This window comes from Leptonychotes weddellii, chromosome 7 (genome assembly GCF_054177405.1).
Source record: "Leptonychotes weddellii isolate Sample4059 chromosome 7, ASM5417740v2, whole genome shotgun sequence".
Lineage (NCBI taxonomy): Eukaryota > Metazoa > Chordata > Mammalia > Carnivora > Phocidae > Leptonychotes > Leptonychotes weddellii.
The window spans coordinates 114,739,137-114,757,347 of NC_138375.1; the positions used below are offsets into that span (position 1 = coordinate 114,739,137).

Consider the following 18,211-nt stretch of genomic DNA (forward strand, 5'->3'; position numbering starts at 1 on the left):
ATGCATTATGATTGTCTCTCACCTCATGGCACAGAGACTCCTCCAATCAGCATGCTTAGGATGGAACCTGGGTCCCACCACTGGAAACTGCATGACCCAGAGTAAGGTATTTGGGGCCTCGTTTATTACCCTTCTGTAAAACAAGGATATTTAATACTAGTGTCAATCTCAGAGCTACTGTACCAATAAGTAAAATGGAAGGTAAAGAACTTAAAATAGTACCTGGAACACACACAGTTATACTCAAGTGTTATTGTTATAAAAGATGGAATCACTGTTAAGTTTTTCTTCTATTTGTAAGTACACACACACATATATGTAAAGGTTCAAATCCCAGCTTCATCAATGTACTGTGTAACCTGGGCAAGTTACTTAAGCTCTCTCCATGCCTCAGTTTGCTCATTTGTAAAGTGAAAATAGTAATAGTCCTGTTCTGAACCAGCATCCCTTCCTGTCAGTGACCACCGCAGCCAGAGCTGTCCACAGCATAAAGTTGTAAACTCCTGCCCAACATAACATTCTGAGAGGGTGACTCAACTAAGGTTCTATTTCCATAGAATTTAAGGTGCGTTATGAAATGAACTACTCTATCTGAAATACTGGAAACAATCACTTTATATTAAAGGTTACTTCTCATTATGTGGTCAGATGTCTTATATCTGAGTTTAAGGGATCTTTTAGAAACAGCTTTTTAAAAAGTTGGTATAAAGGGGCGCCTGGGTGGCTCAGTCGTTAAGCATCTGCCTTCGGCTCAGGTTATGGTCCCAGGGCCCTGGGATTGAGCCCCACATCGGGCTCCCCGCTCCGCGGGGAGCCTGCTTCTCCCTCTCCCACTCCCCTTGCTTGTGTTCCCTCTCTCGCTGTGTCTCTCCTCTGTCAAATAAATAAATAAAATCTTAAAAAAAAAAAAAGTTGGTATAAATTACATGTTGTCTCTTTTCTACCTGTGTCCTAAACTAGACTAGAATCAACTTGTGGGCAAGAACAGTGTTACATATTTCTTTTGGCTCTCACTGAAACTAGCACAGTGCTTAGAACATTTTAAGGTTGAATCAGTGCATGCTGGTTAGGTAATTGTGACTAAAATTTGAGTTATGCTTTAGCCTAGAACTGATAATAAATAAGCTCTAGTTTGATGATAATATTTACTTCTCCTAACATCTGCCCTATCCAGAAATGACTTAAACCACTTCAGATTCCTCTGGTGAAATTAAAGATCACAAACACCAAAGTACTTGACTCTTTTATTTTCCCATCAGTTACTCAGAAGGTCACACTTGCCAATTCTAGTTCTTCTTCCACAACAGAACACTTTGCTACTTACAGGCTCTGAGAGAAAAACTGCAAATGAACAGAAACCAACCTTCTTAAACATATATAAGGAATCAAGACTTTTCTAAAACCATAATGTGAAAAGTCCTACTTCTTCCTTCTATGAAGCCAACTGTCACTCTATCCACTATTCCACCTGAACACGCTCCCATTTGAAACTGGATCACTCCCTTAAAATATTGGATTAGTAAAAACAAGAATGGTGAGTTCTATTGAGTATTTTTGCATTTGCTTTTTGTGGTACTAATTAAAACACCAATTTATAATTTTTTAACACATTCAACAGTTCAACAAATGCATGATTCTTTTAATCTGACTGAAGCTGTAAGTCTACACTTGACTGGAGAAAATGTAAGAAAGTGCAGCATTAATTTCTGAAATTCCTCGTTCCTACTTCTCCTTTCAGTCCATCACTATTCCGCGTGTTCCTGCTCTTGTCCTGGAATTAGCCACCGAATGCTCTCAGTTCGAATGGTAGCATACATAATAAAACTAATCAAAAAGAATAAGGAAAATACAAGCAGCCAGTCCACACTTTTTATCAGAGTGCTGGGAAGAGGGCCTATTTGGTCAGCTTGAGTTACCACCACATTTTTCTTGGCTTCTATACCTGAAAGAGAAATCAGCTGTTTCAAATCAGATAAAAAACACATCCGCTAAAGATCTTTCTGAAGTATTCTGCATGGTATGCAAAAAGATACGCAGTCTTAGAATAAACACCACACTAGTATATCTGGGATGGGTTTCACTTGCCTGTTAGTGTAATTTGTAACTTGCCTTTCTCCCACCACATCAAAGGAACAGGAACCCATTCAGCTGTTCAGAGCCTAAACACTAGAATTTCTGTGAATTCCTCAGAAGGGTCTTCGGGCATGGTTAAGAGTTGTCTTTTGTTCTCTTTGAGACCAAAATTCAACAAGTAACTGGTAAAGCTACTCTCAGGAGTCTACAGAATGTTTTCACAGGTGAAGGAACGCTAAATTCAAAATGCTTTTAAATAATTTACTGAAAAAATTGTTAGAACTAACCACCACTGAGATCAGAGATTACCAAAGATGCTGTGACTCCTCAATTTCTTTTAGGTTCTAAGTTTTCTTAGAGTGTTGAGCAAAATGGCTCCCTCTCTCCATATCAACCTGATTGACAATCAGGGGTCTGGTACTGTAAGACTTGAATAGCTAACTATCTGGTAACAACCCTTTCACTCCTATGAGGTAACTCAGCTCTTTGTTCTTTACTGTGAGATAGAAGTAATTAGATGCAACTTAATATATACGGAAGGTATGTTATAGCTTATTTTTATTTCCAGTGAATATACTTCAGGAAGAAGTGGGGTGCTCATAATTAAGGCATGAAAGCTTTTGTGGAGCAAACTTTTCCAAAGAAGAAAATTTCTTCAATATTCAGTGTTCAAACTTTTACAGAATAAAAAATAAGGCCACATGTTTTGGCAAATATTAAGGAATTAAAATAGCATCTGCATATGAATGAATAAATGGCACACCAGACAGCAACAAAAAGAAGATATAACCATATGCACCATCACAGGTGAATCCCACAAACATAATGGTGACTGAAATAAGCCAGACACAGGGGAATCCATTATGTATGTCTCCATTAATATAAAGTTCAAAACAGGTAACACTAGTCCATGGTGTTAGGAGTCAAGGTGGTGGTTACCCTTGCAGGCAGGAGCAACAGTGCGGAGGGGATGGGCTGGTAACGTTCTCTCTGGGTCGGAGTCCTGGTTACCCAAGGCATTCACTTTGTGAAAATTAATCCCTCAGAACACCAAATATAATGCACACATTTGTGTAACTATTACACTTTAGTGAAAAATGTATATAAAAAGTTATCTACAGGTGTATGGTATGTGAATTATAGAATAATAAAGCTGGTTTTTTAAAGGTATCAATAATCATTAAAATTACCTATTCATGTTAAACTTGCCACTGATTGAGAGACTTTTAACAGAACCACAGTAGTTCACTAGAAAAGACGGTTTACATCTGAAAGCCAGTCTTGACTCCTTCACTTAAGGAGAGCAGACAGAAACCCACAGAAGGCATATACCTCCAGCAATAAAATCCTTTCTATGGCATATGATTTCTACATACCTGTCTGGTTAAAAATGAAGACTTTCAGTGTTTCCAATGTTCGGTCTGTATGATTAAATCTAGCCATTGGTTTAGCTCCTTGAAATAATAAGATGTTAGGAACAGCTACGGTGCCAAATCTGGTAGAAAGGCTATGACAGAAAGCAGTCAGTCAGACAACCTGAACTAACAGTGGGTTTCCTCACACAGTTACCATATCAGAATGGATGGCAATAAATGAGAAAGCATCATTTTCCTGTGACCTACAGAGGTTTCTAATATTCAAACTATATGCTTATAGCTATTTCTGACCTTTTTCCTTATGGGTTGAGATTGGGGGCATTCCTGTTCTGCTGAGTTGCTTTCTATTACAACAAGGAACTACCCCGACACAGTTATTCCACTTTTTTTTTTTTTTTTGAGAGAGCGAGAATGAGAGAGAGAGAGAGAGTACCTGAGAGGGGGGAGGGTCAGAGGGAGAAGCAGGCTCCCCGCTGAGCAGGGAGCCCCAAGCGGGACTCAATCCCAGGACCCCAGGATCATGACCTGAGTCGAAGGCAGTCGCCCAACCAACTGAGCCACCCAGGCGCCCCTCCACTTTTTTTTTAAGTAAACTCTACCCCCAACGTGGGGCCGGAACTCACCACTGCAAGATCAAGGGTCGCATGCTCTACCGACTGAGCCAGCCAGGCATCCCCTAGTTATTCCGCTATTTAAGTTGCAAACTGCCAAAAGAGATCAGACCAGAAAATTCTAATTCATGGACAAAACACACTGTGTCAATTTACTTGACAGAAGAAATTTCAAACTCTCCAGAATGCCCATCTCCATCCCTCATACGAGATTCAACTTAAGTTAAGCAATTAGTTTGGTAAGTCGGCACATGAGGATCTACGGTCTAGCAGACACACCAGGAAGTTCACAACTGGGGCAGGAGGTAACACGATCTGAGAGGGACTGGTTCACCTTTACATAATACAGAGTCACGCTATAAGCTCTGGAGTCAAAACATGCGGGTTCAAGCCTCAGGTCTGTCACTGAACCAGCTGTGTGAGCTTCGGGCGGACTATTTAACCTCTTTAAGCCTCAGTTTCCCCTGTGAGTAAAATGATAGTATTGGATAATCAGGATTTTTGTCTTTTGTAAACATGCTGTCACTTAAATATGAACATATGAGGCAAACACATGTCGCAGGCCATACAACAAGAACAAGTATCCTCCACTCTCCACAGTTAAGGCACCATAGCAGCACTGAGACGGATGCATGGAGAAGACTGACCAAAGCAGATGATAAAAGCCTGCAGGGAATGGAAGCCCAAACCCAGAGTACTAAGCTGGTGCTGGGAGCCAGGCCTGCCGGCTTGGGGGCAGGGGAAGGCCCAATCAAAGTCTAACACTAACCTAGACTGTCCTTCCCATCAGTCTGCTCCCTTGGGCCAGTCCATGTAGATATTTCCCTGAAGCCCCTGTGAGAATTACTAATTTGCTGCGATTTCTTTCTCCCTAAATAAGTTTAGGTAAACATTGGCAGTTACATTACCCACACTGAAGATGAGTGGCGGGCAAAGTTTTACTCCAAATTTTTACTTGAGGGGAGCCTGGGTGGCTCAGTGGGCTAAGCGTTCAACTCTTGGTTTCGGCTCAGGTTGTAATCTCAGGTTGGGGGGATCAAGCCCCACGTCGGGCTTGGCGCTCAGTGGGGAGTCTGCTTCTCTCCCTCTCTCTCTCCCCCTCTCCCTGCTCACTTGGTCCCTCCCTCCCTCTCTCTCTCAAATAAATAAATACATCTTTAAAAAAATTTTTTTTTACTCAAAAAAGTTTTACTCAACTTCGCTTTTACCAATTTGACCATCTTCCAGACTCTCGAAACTGATTCACACACAACCTCCTGTGCCCGGCTAAAGGGCACATGACATAGGGGAGGAGGGTCACGCTTTATAACCCAGACACAGTCACAGCACTGGGGAAATACAGAACATGTGAACAAAGCTCTTTATAACATAGCTCAGTCAACATCTAAAAAAAACAAGAGCCCACTGAATAATATAAAACAAAAGTAAATGTCATTTTAAGGGCCTAAATTAGTTCATTAAATTAATTTACACACTGTCCACTAAGGAACACACATGCAAGAATAAATGTAAACAAGAGGAAGGAAGAACGGGGGAGGGAAAGAAAGAAATCCTGAGCAGACACACGACAGGGTGCTGAGTCAGGCTGCCAGGGGTGGAAACCTAAACCATGGGTGAGTCTCAGGAGGGTCCCACTTGTGACACTAATTTTGCTAATTCAGGCTGGCCAAGACCCTGAAGAGTCCTCTGCCCCCCACCCCCACTGCCATCAGGTGGGGCCACCTTTAAATTCCACCCTGCAAACTGGTGCAGACCGTATGGAAAACAGGGTGGAGGTTCCTCAGAAAGCTAAAAATAGAACTACCCTAGAATCCAGCAATTGCACTACTAGGTATTTATCCAAAGGATACAAACACAGTGATTCGAAGGGGCACCTGCACCCCAGTGTTTATAGCAGCAATGTCCACAATTGCCAAAATATGGAAAGAACCCAGATGTGCATCAACAGATCAACGGATAAAAAAGATGTGGTGTATATACACACACACACAATAGAATATTACCCAGCCATCAATAAGAATGAAATCTTGCCATGTGCAAGATGGATGCTAAGTCAGCCAGAGAAAGACAGATACCACATGATTTCACTCATATGTGGAATTTAAGAAACAAAACAAATGAACATAAGGGAAGGGAAGGAAAAACAAAATAAGATAAAAACAGAGAAGGAGGCAAACCATAAGAGACTCTTAACTCTAGGGAACAAACTGAGGGTTGTTGGAGGGGGCAGAGGGTAGGGGGGTGGCGTAACTGGGTGATGGGCATTAAGGAGGGCACGTGATGGAATGAGCAATGGGTGATATGCAACTGATGAATCACCTAATTCCAGCCCTGAAACTAATAATACACTATATGTTAACTAAATTGAATTTAAATTTTAAAAAAATTATTAACTCAGTCATAGCAACTCATTCATTTATATAATGCGACCTAGGGCTAGATACTTATTTCTGTGCAAAATAGGGGAAAACTTATAGTACATACCCACTACACCTGTTTTGAGGACAAATGACATACAAAATGAAAAGTGCTTTCCCCAATATCTAGCACGTGGTAAGCCCTCAATAAACAATAGATGTAATTAACATAAAAATAGATAGATAGATAGACAGATAGATAGACAGATAGATAGAGATAGAGAGACAGATGATAGATAGATAAATTCCACTCTGCAGAGAACAGTCCCTCCTCTCCAGCGGCCTCCAGAAAGTGAGGCCTCAGCTCCCTGAGGAGTGTGACCACCCTCACCACTCACCCTTGTCTATCCCTCCCGCTAGTCCAGCTTCCATGGTCATACCTATCTCCCTCAGCTTCGAACTTAACTGACGACAACCTCCAAATAACTGCAAGCATTATCCAGAAGGATGACACGTTAAGCTCTACTCAAGGAACATACCTGCTGTGCTGAGATGCATCCAGTGCCAAAAAATGAAGAGCTGGAAATGCCCGGGGCAGAGAATTAAAATGAGGGGCCAAACTGGCAGAAAATCGGCACCACGGGGTGTAAAACAGGACTAGTGTGCAGTCACTACCATTTGGGTTTAGAAAATCCATAAGGTCCTGTGGTAAAAGAAACAAGTGTTAAAGTCAGCAGTAAATGTTCATGTACATTCTTCTCGAAGGATGCCCAAGAAACTGGAAACACAGCTGCCTCCAAGAAGAGGAGGCAGGAACACAGACAGGAGAGAGACTATAGGGTGTCCCCTTAAGAACCTTTTGGGTTTTGAACCATAGGAATGCATGAATCAGCAGAAAAGTATTATCAAATAACAAATCATAAACTTTCCCATAAACTTTCTTGATAGTACCACAGAGCAATTTTAGTATTTTTCATAATGCATTAATTCAAACATTAAGTACCCACAAGGCACAGGCCATCGTCCCGACCTCTGACCTGTGCCTCTCACACACTCTAATGGCATTATTAAAGCACTGAGCTCTCAGGCCCCAATCATCAACTCAGCAGATCCAAATCTGTAAGCAGCTAAATCAATGTATTCGGCCAAAGGCTAGTTCAGTTCAAGGGTGCACCATCCCTGCCACCACCCTAACTCAGACTGCTGAAACTGCTCTCTCCTGGCCAAGTGTGTGACCTACAGAGCTGAGGCACAGTGTTCACCAGGCACTGAGGGGAGGGTGTGAGGCCAGCGCTGACCCCTGCACATGGAGGGGCTCCGGATGCTCAATGTACCACATATCCTCATTTAAAATAAGCAGTCACGGTGTGCAGAGCTAGGATTTCTTCTCGTAGTACATAAGCAGCCTGAACTCATCCTGCTACCTGGCTTAACAATCCCACAGAAACAGTCAGTCATTATCTCAGTGTTCTCTTCAGAATTATCATTTATCCAATGGACTGGAAAAGCATGGCTGTGTTGGGGACAACTGTCTCAGCTCTCACTCCAGAGAAAACAGTGGAGTCAAGCTCTTTGAAGGAAAGAAATTTTTCATTAATATAAATGCTTCCCAGGGGTATCACCACTCTAAACAATGCTAAATCACAATCTTAGTAATTCAGATATTTTTAAGTTGCCTCGGTAATAAATACCTCATTTGGAAGAAGGAAAATGCTAAGATTCTGATGCCAAGTGCCCATCTGTCCACTGGGATTTTTTTTTTTTAAGATTTATTTATTTACTTGAGACAGAGGGCATGAGTGGGGGGAGGGGCAGAGGGAGAGAATCTCCAGCAGACACTGTGCTGAGCGCAGAGCCCGACCTGGGGCTCCATCTCACGACCCTGAGATCATGACCTGAGCCGAAACCAAGAGTCCCACGTAACCTATGGAGCCCCCCAGGCGGCCCTGTCCCCCGGGATTTTCGTCATGAGGCTTGGTGCAGAGAGGACCCCGAGGGGGACCAGGCTCAAGCCGCCTAAAAAGCATAATTGACACTGGTTCTATCGCCTCCTCTCCCTAAACATCATAGAGAGCCAAGTCGGTTTTCAGTGATGCAGCCATTAGATGCTGTCCCACTTGGAAAAGGACAAAGATTCTGACCCTCCATTTGAAAGTTGGCAGAGGGGCGCCTGGGTGGCTCAGTTGGTTAAGCGACTGCCTTCGGCTCAGGTCATGATCCTGGAGTCCCGGGATCGAGTCCCGCATCGGGCTCCCTGCTCAGCAGGGAGTCTGCTTCTCCCTCTGACCCTCCTCCCTCTCATGCTCTCTGTCTCTTGTTCTCTCTCTCTCAAATAAATAAATAAAATCTTAAAAAAAAAAAAAGTTGGCAGAGTATTAAATCGTGAAATCAATATGCGGAAACAGAGAAAAGCGCTAAACCATTCTTTCTTACCTGTGACATATTTAAAATTTTCAGAGTGAAGTTTTCTAGTCCCGTCACATTTCTCTCCTCGCAGTTCACCTTGGGGGACTTCAGACTCTCCGTGTTATTGGCGTCCTCGGGTGGCGCTGGGTCGGATTCGGCCACTTCCGGCTCTGAGTAATACTCGTCCTCTCTGTCCTGGAAACTGGCCCCCCCGCCGTCCAGAGAGAAGAGGTGCTCTCGGAGACTGCACCGCGAGTCCTCCTCCCCTCGGGCCCCGCAGGTGCCGCCGCTGGGCTCGGGGCTCAGCTTGTCCTCGGTCTCGCCGGGGATCACGGACAGCAGCACCACGTGGTCGCCATCAGCGTCCAGCCCCAGCACAGCGCCGGCCTTTCCTGCGGGCTTTTGGTGGCCCGCGGGGCCGCGCGAGGACTCCTCCTCACTTGCAGACACAGCTCCCGCCTGCAGAGCGTGAGCACGCTGCTCCTCCGACTGCAAGTGACCGCTCTCCTCTGCAACTAAAACATGCCAGCATGTTCACGCTCCTAAGTCCCTTCCAAGTATATGAACCCAAAAAGGAATTACAGTTCCCCTACAGAGGAAAAAGGTACCCTTCCCATGAAGCTACCAGAGGGCCACCCACCATTCTCCAGATCATGAAGGAGGTCACCAGGAGGTACCAGGTTAATGAATGTCAAATACAGTGTGGACCAATCCATATCTTCATGTGATACCTGCTTTCTTGCCGTGTGGATTATAAGCAAAAACATTCCAGTGCAGACATCCAATGAGGAAAACAGAACACAAACACCTTAACAATTCCATTTGTTTGATGAGAATATCCAACAAAATAATGATGCTTTTATAGAAGATTCTACTATAGCAAAGCATCCTTGCACACATTATAACAGCCCTGTGAGCCCAGCAGGACAAAGGTTACCATCCCCTCTTAACGGAGGACCAAGCTGAGGCACAGAGAGGCAGTGGAATGCCCAACAGCACACAAGCTAGTAAGCAGCAGAGCCAGGTCTCTGAGTGAAGTCTTCCGGCTGCTACTCAGATGGGGCCTTACCCTCCCCATGATACCTCAGGAGTTGCTGTGCCTCCTGGCCTGAGAACACTGCCCCACCCATACAGCATATCCAGCCTGAGGTGGCCTCTCCTGCCTGCAGCCCTTGGGAGTGCCAGGAGGTGCACCCCACAGGGCCGGGGCAGCAGCAGGGCAAAGGAGGACGTTCCTCCCACTCTGGAGCCACTAGATAGGGCTTGGGCAAAATGCTCTGAGAAGGGAAGACTCTGGGGAAGTCTCATACATCCAGGGAGGAATCTCCACTCACCTCTGTAACAGTGACTCCTGCCTCCAACTCCCATTAACCCAACCAGAGCAGCCAGACTCAGTGCCAGGCACTGACCAGGGAGAACCAATGAGCCCAACTGTACTCAGACAAGCTCGCCATGTGGCTGGAAAACCCTCAGCCATGCCAACAGCATGTCACCGAAGTGTGAAAAACCAACTGGCTTTCAAGTTGGGGAGGGGTCTGGGAGCTTCCTAAGGTATGCACCTTTGTATAAGGTCTCAAAGAATATCCGCAAAGAGATGCACAGATTCATTCAGCAATTCAAAAACCTTCTCTGAGAATTCTGCTTCTGGCTAAGCTGGAGTAAGAGGGACCAGATTTACCCTCCCTAGTGAAACAACCCAAAAACGGCCAAAAATGTGAACCAGTTTCAGGAGACTAGTTAGCAGGCAATGAAGGATAGGGATCCCTGAGAAACAGGAAGAGAAATAAACAGGAGAGCGTTACAAGTGCTCCAGCTTACCACCTGAGGGTATGCCTGCCCTGGGGCTCAGGGAGGCGGAAGGAAGCAGGCAGAGTCCAGCACTCCTCAAGTTGAGGAGACGGTACTAAGGGTACAGAGAGACCAAGAAAGCTAGAGTCTGTGGGACAGAATAGTACAGGTGGGCAAGCTGCAGTGAGAGGACTCCAGAGACCTGCCGAGTAACCCCCATCGAGTACACTGGTCAGCATTTACATGTGAGTAAGTTCCCAAAGCTAGGCAAAGAACCGCCCAAAAGGATCAGAGACAACAGTACCCAACCCTCACACAGAGCTGGGAAGCGTACCTGTTCCCACCCGCTAGACTGGAAAACCTCACAATTCACAGAGCGCTGGGGAGAGTACACAAAAGTAGTGGGGCAAAATTAATCCTACAGTAAATACAGCTCTGCTCTCGTCTAACAAACCTTAAAAGCCAGGATCAAACCATGCTCAGCTAACTTAACTGTACCCTAGAACAAACTCATGAATATTTAGAGGAATACTAAAATATCCAGCACTCAACAAGGTCAAATTTATGTCTGGCATCCAATCAAAAGTTACCAGGCATGCAAAAAAGCAGGAAAATATGATCAATAATGAGAACAGTAATTAACTAATTAAAACTGACCCCCAGCTTGCAGATGTCAGAACTAGGAGATAAGGATATTAAAACAGTAATTATAATTCCATTACATATGTTCAGAAGGTTAAGCAGATAAAGGGACATAAGATATAAAAGACCTGCATCAAAATGCAAATCAAAACCACACAGATCTTACCTCACACCTGTCAGATTAGCTATTATCAAAAAGACAAATAACGAGTGCTGGTGAGGTTGTGGAAAGAAAAGGAAACCCTTGTGCACTCTTGGAAGGAATGTAAATTACTACAGCTATTGTGGAAAACAGTATGGAGGTTCCTCAAAAAATTAAAACTGTAATTACCATATGATCCAGCAATTCCATTTCTGGGTGGAACAAAAACACTACTTTGAAAAAATACATGCACCCCATGTTCACTGCAGCCTTATTTACAAAAGCCATGGAAGCAACCTAAGTGTCTACCAAAGGATGAATGGAAAAGAACATAGAATCACACAATATTATTATTATTATTCAGTCACAAAAAGAGGAAACCTTGCTATTTGCAACAACATGGATGGACCATTACGCTACATGCGATAAATCTCAGAAAGACAAATACCATATGCTCTCACTTACATGTGGAATCTTTAAAAATAAATAAATAAATAAATAAATAGCTTATAGATGCAGAGAACAGACTGATGGTTGCCAGAGGTGATGGTGGGGGGAGGGGATGAAATGGGTGAAATGGTCAGAAAGTACAAATTTCCAGTTACAAAATAATTCATGGGAATGTAAGGTACTGTATGGTGACTCTAGTTAATAATACTGCCTTGCATATTTGAAAGTTGCTGAGAGTAAACTAAAAGTTCTCATCATGAGAAAAAAAATTTAACTAGGCATGGTGTCAGATGTTAACTAGACTTACTATGGTGATCATTTTGCAATTATACACAAAGATTAAATCATTATGTTGTACACCTGCAACTAACATGTTTATGTTAATTATAATTTTTTATAATTTTTTTTAAGATTTTATTTATTTATTTGAGAGAGAGAATGAGAGAGAGAGAGCATGAGAGGAAGGAGGGTCAGAGGGAGAAGCAGACTCCCCGCTGAGCAGGGAGCCCGATGCAGGACTCGATCCAGGGACTCCAGGATCATGACCTGAGCCGAAGGCAGTCGCTTAACCAACTGAGCCACCCAGGCACCCTATAATTTTTTTTAAAAGACCCAAATTGTACTCTGGCAACGAAAACTACAACATCTGAAATGAAAACTGCACTGGGTGGGATTAACAGCAAATTAGGCATTGCAGAAGAAAAGACTAGTGAATTTGAAAGCATAGCAACAGAACCTATCCAAAATCAAACATACAATGAAAACAAGAATCCAAAGAAACGAAGAGAATCAGTGAGCTATGGGACAGTTTCAAGTGGCCTAACGTACAGATCATGAGAATACCCAGAAAGGGGGGGGGGGGGGCGTGTGGACAGAAAAAGTATTTGAATAATAACCAAAAACTGCACAAACTTGATGAAAATCATAAATGCACAGATCTAAGAAGTTCAGCAAACCCCAAGCTCAATGAACTACACCAAGATATTATCATAATCAAATTGCTCAAAACCAGTGACAAAGACAAAAATCTTAAAAGCAGCCAGAGAAAAAAGACATGCTATGTACAGAGGAAGAAAGATAAAGATGACAGCAGATTTCTTGTTGGGAACAATGCAAGCAAGATGAGTAGCAACATTAAAGTACTGAAAGGAAAAAACTATAAACTTAAAATTCTATACCCAGGAAAATATCTTTCAAAAATGAAGGGAAGGAGTGCCTGCGTGGCTCAGACGGTTAAGCGTCTGCCTTCGGCTCAGGTTATGACCTCAGTGTCCTGGGATCGTCATGTCTCACATCAGACTCCCTGCTCAGCAGGGAGTCGGCTTCTCCCTCTCCCTCTACCCCTACCCCCTGGCTCATGCTCTGTCTCTGTCTCAAATAAATAAAATCTTTTTTAAAAAAGAAAAAAAGAAGGGAAAATAAATACCTTTTCAGAAATATTAAAAGCTAAAAGAATTCATCACCAACAAACACCCAGAACAAGAATTTTAAAGGAATTCCTTCAGGCCGAAGAAAAATGATACCGGATGGAAATATGGATCAACACAGAAGAATGGAGAGCACAAGAAACAGTAAGTACACTGATAAATATACACAATCTTTCTGAAAGCGTAGCTATGAAGGGGACAAGAAAGCCAGGGTAGGTGATAGGGGGCCAAAGGAGGTTTCTGTTTCGGCTTTTAGGACAGAGGAGAAGTTTAAGGATATATCAAGTTGATGGGAACGTGGGCGAGAAGGGCACGAGAACAACAGAGGTTAGACAGGGCAGCCAGAGGCTACACATCTGGAGAACAAAGGATGCCGGGTATGGGGGCCAACCCTCCTCCCAAATGCCCCAGCTCCACAGACATCTGCTCTCTCGGAATCTAACCAGCATCTTAGGTCTCACAAGTACATAGAAAATGCCAAGATCCCGAAAGAGCCTCAGGAGAAAAAAAATCAGGGCAGAAATGAGAACCTGGCTCTCTCTGATCACCCTCATAAAAATGGATAGATGTCCCCTGCAAAAAATCAAAAGGGAGTCTGAGTGAAGCACAGAGCTGGTATTTTCAGTTCAGGAGGGTTATTTTTCCCTCCTGTGAAAGAGTTAAGTAGACAGTACACATTAGGAACCAACACATTCTTATGCCCTCAGGTACCGGTGTTTTCACTCAAGTATTGGGAAGAGAGGAAACTGTGAAGTATCCCACACCAAGACAGAAATGACGTACTGTGTGAGAGTCGCTGAACCCTTGCAGCGTCACGTGCCTTTAAAGAGACTGCTTCTTAACTTCAACACGCTGACTACAGTGTGAGCCACGCAAAAACGACAATCACTGCATCACTGGCAGCAAGGAAGATATCTGGAGATCGCTGCCAGGGAGCCCTGGCCTAGGTCAGATCCTTCACACCCTTCCAGTTTTGCTCAGAAGGTTCTCTACCAGCCGCAGGTTTTTCACAATGGCTTCTGTGGCAGCGATTCCAGGCCCCACATGGTGTGGCCACTGTCCACACTCTGAACGAGTTCCACCAGACATCTCGGTCCCCGAACACTCGCGATCTCCTCCATCTACCTCAGTGTTGTCCTGAGGGCTGTTTCTCTGCCAGGGAAGCCCTCCACTGGCTCCCTTGATGGCTAATCTGACTCAACGTTCAGATCTTACCCTAAACTTCACCTCTGTAAGGTGAACTTCACCCTGCCTGACCCTCAGACCAGAGGGGTCTCCCATAAGAGCATGCAGTAATACCCTGGGACTCTCCTTGAAGCATTTTCCACTGTTGGAATTTACTTAATTATTTGTAGTCATTTAATGCCTGTCCTCCCCAGCAGATAGGAGGGTGGGCCTGTTTCTCTATCTGGCTCACCACTGTACCTCAAGTGCCCAGCAGAGCATGTGACATGTGATGGGTGCTAAGCAAAAATCTGCTAGTTGACTGCCTAGTGAAGACAGGCATGGGGGTGCTGAAGCCAGGAGGGGGTTCCTGTGCCTTGACACCTGGATAGCACTGCTACATCCAGTTGCGCATCTGCCAGTGGGGTCCACTACAGACCAAAAAGCCTTGGATTTTCAGCCACCTTAAAAAGGACCCAGGTGGTGAAAGTCCCTCTGTCCTCACCCCATCATGGCCTCGCCATGATGACCAATGGCCCACCAATGGCTGGTGTTATCCGCAGGTCTGCGTGCACATGGCCCAGACTGCTAGGGGGGCTCCCATCACACTGACTACAACAATAAGTCAGTGCCCTGAATCAACAAGATTCTGCCTGGAAACAGCACACTCAACATGGGCAATGTGAGGAAAGATGCGTAAAGAGGCCCCCGACATGTGTGCTGGATGTCAGAGAAACCAAAAGCAATGGTAAGGAACTTCAGGGCCAGTAACGGCCGAGAGCGAGCCAGTTACCACTCAAAGACCTTAAGAGTTCAGAAGCAGCAACAGTCACAGAACCTTGGAACAGTGTGCTCACCCTTCTAGAAGCTGTGACTGGAAGGACAAAGCCAACCCATGATAACCCCTAAGGGAGGAAGCTGAGAGGATCAATATCCTGACCTCACGCTCCCTTCATTGCAACCCACAGGAAGCCAGAAGGCAAGACGGCCAGTTGTCACGCCATACAGGACAGCCACTCGGGGCACAGCGCAGGGTAGGCAAGGCTAGAGAACGATCTGGGGAACAAACAAAAGCTATCCAGCACATGCTGGCCCCTCTCTGAAGCTGGTGGTTAAGCATAGTGACAGAAATGTAGTACAGAGGTTTGACCGTGAAGTAGGCAGGCATGAGCTTGAATCATGGCTCCTCAACTTCTGGCTGTTGGAGACCTTGGCAGAACACTTACTGACACTGAGTCTCGGTTTACTCATCTGTAAAACGGGAACCAGAGCAACAGCTACTTCATAAATATTTGAAGATTAAATAAGATGATGCTCATAAAGCACAAAGCACAGGACCTGGCACATAACCAGTCCTCTCATCAACGATAATTGTGTTACTATTCTTCCCCCTTCCTCCTGCTCAGCCACCCAGCTGCCCTGCCTCCTTCCAGGACACCTCACGCAAAGCAAAGACCTGCCTGCCCCTGTAGTGAATGACAAGCAAGGCCGAAAGGTCTAGACTTTAACAAACTGTGAGGAGTGGGGTGACGCAGCACTGAGGATAAGGCCCCACTCCTGGCCCGAGCCCTGCCTCCAGGGTGGCTGCCTCCCCGCCTGAGGATGCCGGAAGAGCATGCCACGGCAAGCAGCGGGTTACCCGGGGAGTCTCGTACGTTTTCTCATCTGTCCTTCGTGCAGGCAACCTGAGCAAGAGCGGCCTTCTTTAAAAAGTGACCCATCGAGGTACCAAATAAAGCGTGGGCTCTGCAGGCAGAAAGACAGGCTCTGCCATGACCTGAAGGGCAAACTCAGGCTCTCTGAGCTCCGCGCCTCCACCTGTAACGTGAAGATAGTCTTGCAGCCTCTCTCCTACGGTGGGTGCGAGGGCTAACTGAGATAAGGCACAGTTCCTGCCTCCGCGTAAGGGCACCGGAAATGTCGGCTATTCGTGATGATTTTTATCATTCATAATAAAGGCTATGCCTCAGTAGGCGCTAAGACACTGTCACTCCCGCCGGACTGACGCCTGCTGCGGGGGCCTGGACGGGCTCCCCGCCACCGCGGACCACCACTCGGGGCCACCCAGGCGGAAAGAGGTCGGGACGACGCGCGGCAGGTGCCAGGAAAAGCCGAGGGGCGCGCCGCGGGCCCCCGCGCAGGTGAAAGCGCCGCCCGAGCGCACCCCCACCGCTCCCTGCCATTTCACTCGCCGCCGCCTGCCGCCCCGGGCCACGGCCCCAGCCCCAGCCCGCACTCACCCTCCAGGCCGCGGGCGGGAGGCCCCAGCACCCACAGCAGGATCTGCCACCAGCCGAGGAGCCGCATGGCGCCGGGCTAGAAGCGGCCGGGACCACCACCCAGGCCGCAGAGCAACCGGCGCACGGCGACGCGCGTCGCGCTCCCGGCCTCCCGGAGGCCTGGGGGGAGGGGAGCCGCGAGCGCGATCCCGTGCCGCCATCTTGGCAGCTGGCAGCGGCCGCGGGCGCCATCTTGGAATCGGGCGGCCTGCCTCTGGCCTTTGGCTTCCGGTGCTTGGGATTCGCGGCCGTCCTGGAGCCGAGAGCCAGACACCTGGGGTCGCCTCGAACTTTCCTGACCGCCAACCCCTTGACGGAGTTCCAACAGAAGCCAGCGGCCCTCTTTCTTCGCGCGCCAGCCGGTCTGGCTGCTGGCAGCACACACTGCGCCTGTGTGGCGCTTCATTCCGGGGCCCAAACGGCCCGGAAGCCTCCTCCTTCGAGCGCCCCGAATCTCCTGCCTTACCCCTGTCCCCCTACCTACGGTTGCCAGGTGAAATACAGGGTGCCCAGTTAAATCTGCATTTCACAGAAACCACGAATAGTTTTTTTTCCACTCCAAGAAACAGACGAATTTTCCAACGTAACTTTGTCCTGTAATTGTATTTGCTGCGTCTGGTCACCCTAACCCTACCTCCTGTGCACTCAGGGCGGGCAGTTTTGGGATGGTGGTTGGTGGATTTGCAGGGCAATCTCCCGCTCCCTGATCCACCGCCCAAGACCCGGGCCTGGAGGAGGCTGGGCCACCGCCCGCGAACAGCTCGGGAAGGACCTGGAAGCAGGAAGGCCTGGATGGGGAGGGGAGGTGTGCGGCAGGGCTGGGCTCTGCATTCCGGAGCTGGGCGGGGGCGGGGGAGGGCGGAGGAGGGACCTAAGAGACAATGCTCAGAGGTCGAAAGAAGGACTCTTAGGTCTGCAGTTAAGAGGAAGGGCCTCCTAAAATCAATAAAGCGAGTTTCGAGCGGGGGCCCGGGCTACATCAATGCAGACAGTGCTGCTGTCAAACTTTAAGAGGTTGGAAACACAGAAATGGATTTCAAAGATCTTTACATCAAATCATTGGTAGTTACAGCAACGTAAAGAGGAACCTAGGCTTTTTTTGGCCACGTGGGGAATCCCAAATCCAACATTTATAGGAGTGTATGGTCGGTCAGCAAATTATGTTAACTTAAGTTGTTTCTTTTTTTTTTTCTTTTTGAGAGAGAGAGAGCAGGAGAGCAGGATGTGAGGCAGAGGGAGAAGCAGGCTCCCCGCTGAGTAGGCCCCCCCCCCTCCCTTCTCCCCCGAGGTTCGATTCAGATCCCGGGACTCCAGGATCATGACCTGAGCCAAAGGCAGACTCTTAACCGACTGAGCCACCCAGGCGCCCCAAGTTCAGTTTTTTCATCTGTAAAGCGGGATGAATTTATACAGAGTTATGTGGATTAAATGAGATGTAAAGTGATGAGCACAGTGCATAATGCACAGTAAGCACATCAGAGTGTTAGCCATTATTA

The 18,211-nt window shown here is 46.4% G+C and overlaps 1 protein-coding gene and 1 long non-coding RNA gene across 3 annotated transcripts; both read right to left on the reverse strand.

Annotated features, from left to right (window-relative positions):
- Positions 1–1,231: 1,231 nt before the first annotated feature.
- On the reverse strand, positions 1,232–17,301 carry TXNDC15 (thioredoxin domain containing 15). Of its 2 annotated transcripts, none has more exons than XM_006731011.3 (5): positions 16,677–17,301; positions 8,851–9,338; positions 6,957–7,120; positions 3,450–3,580; positions 1,232–1,942 (listed from the first exon to the last, which is right to left on the reverse strand). In XM_006731011.3, exons 1-5 carry the CDS (start codon positions 16,741–16,743, stop codon positions 1,746–1,748), a joined length of 1,047 nt encoding a protein of 348 aa, XP_006731074.1. In that variant the 5' UTR covers positions 16,744–17,301; the 3' UTR covers positions 1,232–1,745. The 2 variants fall into 2 exon arrangements, with proteins under 2 accessions (XP_006731074.1, XP_081683166.1); XM_081827040.1 differs by having other exon boundaries at positions 8,851–9,332; positions 16,677–16,921.
- LOC145722739 (uncharacterized) lies at positions 3,802–6,950 on the reverse strand. The gene is made up of 2 exons (XR_014147234.1): positions 4,395–6,950; positions 3,802–4,153 (listed from the first exon to the last, which is right to left on the reverse strand). It is a non-coding gene; the product is annotated as an uncharacterized LOC145722739 (long non-coding RNA).
- Positions 17,302–18,211: the final 910 nt, after the last annotated feature.

What these genes read in the sequence shown, in the direction of transcription:
- TXNDC15 (XM_006731011.3), bottom strand. Translation starts at nt 16,743, where the DNA reads ATGCGGCTCCTCGGCTGGTGGCAGATCCTGCTGTGGGTGCTGGGGCCT. An exon ending in TCCCGCCCGCGGCCTGGAGG is followed by an intron (nt 9,339 to 16,676) that starts GTGAGTGCGGGC and finishes GGCATGTTTTAG; the next exon opens with TTGCAGAGGAGAGCGGTCAC. An exon ending in AAATTTTAAATATGTCACAG is followed by an intron (nt 7,121 to 8,850) that starts GTAAGAAAGAAT and finishes CTTTTACCACAG; the next exon opens with GACCTTATGGATTTTCTAAA.